The sequence below is a fragment of the Mus pahari genome, chromosome X (assembly GCF_900095145.1).
Source record: "Mus pahari chromosome X, PAHARI_EIJ_v1.1, whole genome shotgun sequence".
Lineage (NCBI taxonomy): Eukaryota > Metazoa > Chordata > Mammalia > Rodentia > Muridae > Mus > Mus pahari.
Window position 1 is genome coordinate 138,771,995 of NC_034613.1, and position 9,090 is coordinate 138,781,084.

The 9,090-nt window shown below is 41.0% G+C and overlaps 1 protein-coding gene across 3 annotated transcripts in view; it reads left to right on the top strand.

The window, feature by feature from the left end:
* Nucleotides 1-9,090, top strand: part of Phka2 (phosphorylase kinase regulatory subunit alpha 2) — a 76,623-nt gene that overhangs the window by 34,838 nt on the left and 32,695 nt on the right. For all 3 annotated transcript variants that reach the window (XM_021187651.2, XM_029534207.1, XM_029534208.1), the window contains 3 exons: nt 3,840-3,935; nt 6,131-6,238; nt 7,709-7,787. In XM_021187651.2, the coding sequence (XP_021043310.1) occupies nt 3,840-3,935; nt 6,131-6,238; nt 7,709-7,787 (283 nt within the window). The remainder of the gene's footprint in view (nt 1-3,839; nt 3,936-6,130; nt 6,239-7,708; nt 7,788-9,090) is intronic.

Sequence of the window (9,090 nt, forward strand, 5' to 3'; positions counted from 1 at the left end):
TCTCCACTGCCACTCAATAGTGCCACTGTTACTAGGAGTTCAGTCTGGCTTCTCAGAACCCATTCTGATCACATCCCAGATCTGGAGGAGAAGCCTGTCTCATTCATTTTGGCTTTTGAAAGCCCAGTGCTCAGGAATATAGACAGTAAGCTTAAAAGGTTAAGGTCCTTTCATTCTTTGTTCTTATGTTAGAGTTTACCTTGGGCCTTCTTGGTTTTTATTCTTAGTATTGGAAGCTCTCTGAATGACTGACTCTGAATTTAACTGAAAACCAGAGTTAGCAAAGATCAAGGAAATAGGGGGAAGCTAAGGAGATTAAAATTACTATACATTGTATTTTTTAAGGAAATTAAGAGCTTATTATGTAACTATTTTAAGTGTCCATGATCTAAGAACACAGATTTAGGTTACCCCAAGCTCCATGTTCCAACATGGAAACAGTTTCATTAAGTTTTTATATATATAAGAAACAACGTCCTAAATGAAGGCAAGCTTAAAATACATTGATGGCATAGGTACACCACAGAGGCTGGTGCAGAAAGATGAGGAGAGCTCTTCTATAGGCCCCAGACTGATGTCTGAGATTTTGGAAGCTAGTGGTCAAGTTAATAATAAAAGGATTTTGTTATTTGTCACAGGATATTAGTTCTAACAGAGAAGTAGGCAAAGAATGGCTCTTGTGTAGGGCTAGACCCAGTCCGAGATAAGGTCACTAGACTTTGGACCTGCAGCATTCCAATCTCTCCATAGTACTGATATTTTAGTCAGCTAATCAGTCTCTGCAGACACAGATTCCTTTCAAGAGCTTTTCCTTCACATTTTTCAAGAGCTTTTGTTCCCCTGTTGGCCAAGCATCATATTTTGTACATTCAGGGGCCACATAGTGTATATCCAGTATTAAAAGGTTCTTATAGCTAGGAAAGCCCTTTTTGAGAATCTAGTACAGATGAAGCAAAGGGAGAGAGGAATAATAACTGGTAAAGACCACCAAGAAACTCCTGGATCATATGAAAACTATTCACATCACAATCTGGATTTGAGTTGCTTTTTATCCTCTCTGTATGAGACATAAATTACAATATCTAAAATTAAGTAATCAAGAATACAGTTTTTTAATGGAGTGAATATTATGGATGAAACAAACATGTCTAAAATTACTGGAATTTATATATTTTTCATGAGAATGATTATATATTTTCCCCTCCCTGTATTTACAGTTATTTTTACTCGGTGAACTGTCTTACTTATATTTCAGTGGTTAGAAATGAGGCTTTGGCTGGGCGGTGGTGGCGCATGCCTTTAATCCCAGCACTTGGGAGGCAGAGGCAGGCGGATTTCTGAGTTCAAGGCCAGCCTGGTCTACAAAGTGAGTTCCAGGACAGCCAGGACTATACAGAGAAACCCTGTCTTGGAAAAACAAAAAAAACAAAGCAAAACAAAAAATAAATGAGGCCTTGGAAGAAGTCACTATAGAATTGTCTTCCTTTTTATTAGTAAAATTCAAATATTGTTTTCATTTTTAATACCAGCTAATCATGCTATATGACATTTTAGATACTAAGTCAAGAAGCATTAATACTTATGGCATAAGACATCACCAGTGTTCTTGTTAGACATTGATGTTTTTTGTATAAGCTATATAAGAAAAAAGTAACCCAAAGCTTTATGTATTTTAAGCTAGAGGAAATGAAATTAAAGTTTAATTTAAAAGCTATGGTTTTTTGTTTTGTTTATTTGTTTATTTTTTAGTTTTTCGAGGTAGGGTTTCTCTTTGTATAGTCCTATATATGATATGTATATATTTATAAAGACAATGGAAAATTTTGAATCTTTTAATACTAGTTTTGAGTAAGATAAGGGTAACTAAGCAGTCAAAACAAAAAAGCATGCTCAAATGAAAGGATTCAATATCTTTTGTTACTTCATTACTGTATCTCATTTTATATACGCCCCCCACTCTTCTAGTTGTCATCTTATTTAGATGTTTTTAGCACTATAAGGGATCAAACTCAAATCTTGGGCTTGCATGTAAGGCAAATACTTTACCACTCATCTACATCTCTAGCTCTTGGTGATGTGTGTGTGTGTGTGTGTGTGTGTGTGTGTGTGTGTGTGTGTGTGTTGTGTGTGTGTGTTGTGTGTGTGTGTTAATTAAGCTACTTGAGCTGACAGTGCTCCCCACAAGAACTATAGACTAATGAAAACCTCAGTACCAGAGGTGAGAAACCTCCTTTCAAATGATTAGCCAGAGTCCAAGCAGCAACCAGTGAAGCATAGACTATTGATGGAGCCCTTGCTTTCCTCTCAGAAGTTGAGGGCAAGCCTCTATTGTTGAAGACACTTCACAGTTAGGACATAGAACTTGGATGACTTGAGCTGGATCTGACCTAAAAGCCTCTATGCGCAGTCTTGCTTCTTTGTTGACATTTTAAAATGTTATAATTGTGGTCATATTTTGCTGTCTATAAATTTAAAATGATCAGAAAATGAGATCTGAAAGTATAATTGACTGAGCTCTCCAAAAAGCCATGCTTAAATAGCTGGTGGCTGATGACGTTTTCTGTCCTACTTCTTTCCTCTTTTGTGATGTTGGTTTTTATCACTGCCTTTTCAGTGTAATGGGAATGTTTACTTCAAAAACTGTCATTATAATGAGTGCTGCGTCCTTATAATGGTGTAGATGGAGCATAGTACATGCATTTCCTTTTTGTCTCACATTCAATTTTTGTAGCAAATCAATCTTTCTTGCTCTCCCACCTGGGTGTGCGTGTGTGTGTGTGTGTGTGTGTGTGTGTGTGTGTGTGTGTTGCTGAAGATGAAACTCAAGACCTTGCATTATAGGGCACCACTACCATTAAACCACAATATCAACCCCAGAAAACGTTTCCTAACAAATAAACATTGTGTGTATGTGTCATCTGTATGTTTGTGTAGTATGTACATGATTGTGTATGTGTGTGGAATATGCTCACATATGAAAACCAGAGGTTGATACTTGGTATCTTGCTTTCTGCCTCTCTTTACCTTATTTTCTGAGATAGGGTCTTTCACTTATAGAACTCATTGATTTATGTAAACTGGCTGGTCAATGAGTTTTTGAGATCCATTGGTCATAAATGTGCCACCAGGCCGTTTATGTGGACTCCAGGGTTCTAGACTTGGGTTTTTTGTTATAGTTGTTTGTTTTTGAGACAGGGTTTCTCTGTGTAGCCCTGGCTGTCCTGGAACTCGCTCTGTAGACAAGGCTGGCCTGAAACTCAGAAATCTGCCAGCCTCTGCCTCCCAAGTGCTGGGATTGAAGGGGAGCGCCACAACTGCCTGGCCAGACTTGGGTCCTCACAGTTGCACTTTGCTGACTTGAGCCAAAAAAAAAAAAAAAAAAAAAAAAAAAGGATAAAAGAAAGGGGGCAGGGCTCCTACTTAGGCAGAAACAGTATGTTGCCTAACATTTCAAGATGTTTAAACTTGTTTGGTAAGGCATATTTCAAATATGAGAAAAGTTAAGAATAAACTATTGAAAGGAGAATGGCTTGGGAATGATGTACATGGTATAAATGACAGTTCTGTGGAAAGTTTAAAGACCAAACAGCTACTTTCTTGGGGGCTACCTTTGCCCTCTCCCTGAAAACAAGGCAAGTGGGGCTTGGCTCGGGGGGCGGGGGAAGCAATGGTGTCTCCCTTCTCTTAACATTACTGACAGCCAGAATCCCTCTGTTCTTCTACAGCCAGGCATTTGTCGCCCAGAGGCCTGTTCTGTTACTATTTCCTAAGCTGTACAGCCATTGCATAATTAACTGCCAGACCTCTGTCACACTAAAGATGCCGGGGCTGTTTTCCAGGTCCAAGAATACCGAGAAGCCCTGGAGGGAATATTAATCAGAGGCAAAGATGGGATCCACTTGGTGCCAGAACTCTATGCCATCCCACCAGACAAGGTAACCAGGTGGCACCAAGCCCTTGTGGGGCTCATCTAGACTGAGTGAGTTAGGGCTTAGCTTTTTTGGTATTCTCTACTCACCTTTTAGGACACATGACCTCTTTTTCTCTTTAGAAATCAGAAGTGGCTTCTAAAAGATATAGCTTTCCTATTTATCATAAGGAATTACAGCTTTGAGGAACATATGGAACATATTTGACCATGGGTGTCCTAGGGAGGCGGCATTTAAAGACCGTTGGAGCATACCTGTCCCTGATCTGTGTTGGAATCAGGCCCATACACACCTTAACAAAGGAGATGGTAGAGACTAGCCATCCATCCCTGCTCTCCGAAAAGGCACTGACCATAGGAAATGCTTGGTAACAGGGCTGTGCTTTGCTTCCTGATAGGTAATGCTGGTTGTACATCACAAAATGGTACTCTGCAACTCTCTCCTAAAGACCACACTGACTTTTAGGTATCTATTTGGCATTCAGTTTCCTCTTTCTTCAGTGTACTTAGCTTATATGCAAGGCACCAGCATTGGACAGTATTTTACCTTAACCTCATTTTGTGTTAGCTTTGCAAGTGAGAGTTTGCAAGGTTCTTCAGTCACATCAATAACATATATAGAGAGACCACTGGGAAAGAATCCTGCAAGACACCACAAACCTATATGGCACCTTTGTGCAAATTAGAAAAAGTCTGGGACTACAGTGGCATGTAGCCTGTATGCTTGGGCAAGGTGCCACCATCTATGGACCCTACACTGCACATCTGGGGACTAGAGAAAGGATGTCCAACAAAACTGTAGTGAGCAGCTAGCCATGCCTGGCATAGCTTAGGAACTAGTACACAAGATGGTTCTATATCTGTGAGGTATTGCAAAAGCAGAACCAGGCTGTGAGATGGATACACAGGAAAGATGAAAGTGAAGATGTGATGCAAGTGCATCTGTAAGTAGTACTTCAGAGAAGGACCAGAACAGAATTAAACTCTAGTGGGAAAGTGCAGAACAAGTGCACCTTTTGTTCTTTGCATTAGATAGTTCTCAATCTAAATTGTTGCAGTCTTTCTCAACAGTTGCGTTTCAGTGTGTTTGATGTGTATTTAAGATGCCAGTCAATTGTAAAAGTAATCCTATGCATTGTAAAATATATATAGGGTTCTGTAGAAAGAAGAAAACATTTATTATCCCTAATGCTACCACTCAGTAATAACCACTATTGCATTTGGAGAGTCTCCTTCCACATCAGTATTTCTTGCAATGTGTGCAAACCTTAAGTTCTTAAAATATTTAGTACCAAGAAATATAAATCTTTAATAAGTATTTTAATGATATCACAGATCAATCCACAATACTAAGAATGAACTCCCCTTAGACACATGTGCATACATACATGAACACACACATAAACTTGTGATATAATTTTTTTCCCCTAGAGAAGGATAAATGTTTCTGTTTTCTTCAAGTGACTGGTGTTTTTTCTGGAGGAAAAAAATGGACAGAAATATTACCTTAACATTTCAGTGACTAAAACCTTAAAGGGGGCATGGGATTTAGGAGAGTGCCCATATGTAGCTGACACTGTCCTCAGAACAAGCAGGCATCGAAGCTTTCATTGTTGGGACCAAAAGAAAGGCACAAAAGCTTAGATTGAGAAGATAAAGCTCCCAGGAAATTACACTTTCTAAAGGAGATGGGCTGGGTGTGGTGACAGCACTCTAGGTCTGCCTCATTGCACAGTGCCACCTTCTGGTAATTTTCTCTAAGGGATGGTAAGCCAGAGGAAGAAAACAGGCTTGACATCCAGCTAGGCACTGTCTCTGTACAGGCTGCCGTGGGGCATCCTTTTGTTTCGTTTGTCCAGTTGTTATGAGAACAGCCATCCAGAAGCATGAGCTGTGGAGCTTCCTGCTGCCCAAGCTCTGGGTATAGAGCAGGCACACTCAGCTCCCAGCACCTCTGCTCCCAGTTGTGCTGTTGGAAGGAACACTGGCCTAAGACCAGGCCAAGATTTCAAATCCCCTTCTGTTGCTTATAGCCATGGGGCACTGAAAGGGGAACATTTTGCCTTTAAGTCCATCATCCAGAATTGGTCTGGAGGCTGAGGACTGTTTTATGACTTTTCAACATGTTCCTCAAGTGTAAGATATTGCTGGCCTTTGTATCCTCTGACATTCTGACCTTGACCATTTTATTTTCTTTGCCAGGTGGATGAAGAGTATAAGAATCCACACACAGTAGACCGAATTCCATTGGGAAAGCTGCCGCATCTCTGGGGACAGTCCTTGTACATCCTCAGCTCACTGCTAGCAGAGGTAGGCTTTCTGATTAAAGGTAGGCCCATCTGATTAGAGGTACAGGAAACCAGGAAGAGCAACTTCATTATCTTCAAGGTTACCTGGGCTGTTTTGGGCCCCAGGCTTTCTCAGGCCTTGAATATCTGTATTTACAGTATGCCATTGCAGATGAGCTCCATGAGATACTCCCTGCTTTCCTCTTGACAGAATCTCTGGTATGTAGTTAGAATCTGCTTGCATTGTTGCTCAGCAGACATGGAAAACATCTCAGCCAAGATTAGCACCACTGATCCTGGAAGAGATAGGCATTAGGAGCTTATTAGATGGGCTGGAAACTTTTCCAGCCCAAGACACAGGAGACAGAGTGGCTCTTCAGATCTCTCCATAGAAAGAGACAGAAAGTAGTACTTCAGACACACCAATCCACCTCCTGACCCATCCCCTCTTGCTCCCAGGCTTCGGTCGAAAAGGCTTTAAAATGAATCTCCCAGTGTTGAGTGAGAAACTTCAGCTGAAATTTTGGTGTGGGAAAGGAGCCTAGAGAAGAAAGGGACTGCCCTCCAGAGGCTGGCCAGCCTTGTGTGCTTTGCCACCTCTAAAGCTGGAGGAGAGAGTAGTGCATCAGAATATTACTGGGTTACTGGTGTGATAAAGACCAATGAGAGATAGCACAGTGTCCACTTGACCTGGGAGCATTGCTTCCTGAAGTTGTTCCTGGGTATGTTTAATCTCCCAAGTTTCATGGTCACATCTTTATATATCTTTTTGAAAGTCAGTCCTGTACCCAGCTAGCTCAGGAACTTTTGGCAGGTCTCTTAATCTCTCTGAGCCTCAATTGCTTCACCTGCAAAGTGAAAAAACTGGGCTTAATTGTCCAATGCATTTCAGCTCCAATTTCAGTAAGTGAGAGGTGGGAAATAACTAACTCCACTTGTCTGAGACCTCCTCTGCAATATAAAAACACCTTCCTTTGGGCCCAGCAGTGGGTTCCTCTCTCTCAGATCACCTTCATTCCCTTGGGAAACTTAGATCATTTCTAGAAAGTGAAAGAAGATGCATTTTTAAAGAGCACACTTATCAACATGGGGAGTGTTTTGTGTTTCACAGCAGTCAGCCCTGGACCAGAGTCTCTCTGCCTCTTTCTATAAGCTTTCACCTCTGCGTCCCTACATGCAGAATGGTGATATACATGGGAGACTCCAGTGTGACAGTGTACATGCAGGGACTCAGCTAGCACTAGTAATAGCTTTCTTTTCACTCATACAATGTGGGGGTGCATTTAAGGAGCCCTCAGAGTTAAGTACCAAACAGGTAATACATTTCTCAGTAGCATTCTGAGTAGCATATGTTATGGAGAAAGATTCAACAAATACGAATAAAAGGCTTTTGAGTATTTGAGCCCCCAGATATACCACTTTCAAGTGTAGGAGCAAGGTGAAGTTTTTGTTAAAGAGGTGTTTCATAGTATTAATGCTCCTCTCTTCTTAGGGATTCCTTGCCACTGGTGAAATTGATCCCTTAAATAGAAGATTTTCTACTTCAGTCAAACCTGATGTTGTAGTACAAGGTTTGTGATCATGTTTACTATCCATCTCTAATGTATAAAATCAATGTTATTTTTTCATTCACATTATTCCTTACTTCCTTAATGAAATTTTTTACAAAGTATATTTAGCCAGGTTCTAGCAGTGCAAACCTGTAATCCTAGTACTTGAGAGCCTGAGGTAGGAAGCTCAAGAGTTCAAAGTCAGGCAGAGGAGGTAACTGAGTTGGTAAACTAGCATGCATGAGGTCCTGGGCTCAATTCTCAGCACTATATAAACTGGGCGTGGTGGCCTGCATCTGTAACTCCAGAATGAGAAAAGTAAGAGCAATGGGATCAGAAGTGTAAGGTCTCCTTTGGCGTCATAGAGAGCTTGAGGCCAGTCTAGCTTACATAGTAAGACCTTGACACAGAAAAAAGGGTAGACAGGGTATGTGTGTTTGGGATTCATTGTGCAATAAGATGGAGGTATTTATGTGAAACCTCGTATAACTTAGGCAGGCTCCCAAAGCAACAGGATTCCACCCACAGATTTACTTCCTACAAAGTAATTGTTTTTTGGAATATAAACCTTGATTGTCACTGGTGCACACATAAAGTGGAGTCTGAGCCTGGTAAAAACAGAACCCAATTGAAGTTCATTTGTCCCATGGAGGTCTCAGGTCTCACTACCTGCTTCAACCACCTCTTCCTTCCTCTTTAGCCAGCTTCTCTTCCAAAAAGGTAAGAAGCCCAATGGGACTGCCTCTCCCAGGATACTCCCACAGGCCATGTCTTAGGGCTGCTAGGACTTTTGTTCTTCTCCAAGAGATCCTGAAAACAATGGAGGTAGCTACAGAGGAAGCTATCTTCCCTATGGTATGCACTTAGAAAAACAATCCCTCCTGTTTCCTCTCCCAAGTCCTGTGGCAGCTCTGGCACAGTTCGAATAAGTGTCTTTGTATAACATATTGCCCCTAAAATAAGCCTTATACCTTTATTTGTTTCGTGTATTGTTTTTGGTCCTTTAAACCAGTCTTACTTTGTAAATCTGGCTGACTTTGAACTCACTACATAGCTTGCATTCACAGAAGTCCTCCTGCCTCAGTCTCCCAAGTGCTGAGATTATAGGCATGAACCTGGCTTAAGCTGTGCACTTGTTAAGAATAAGACTTGTATTCTCTTCTGTGTATTGGCATCTGTGTACCCACACATTGCAAGTAATGCTTGAACAGATAGAAAGAATTCCTCTTATATACAAAGAGCTCAGGAAGCTGGACTCCAGAAATTCAAATAACCCCATTAAAAATGGGGTACAGAGCTAAACAAAGAATTCTCAACTGAGGAA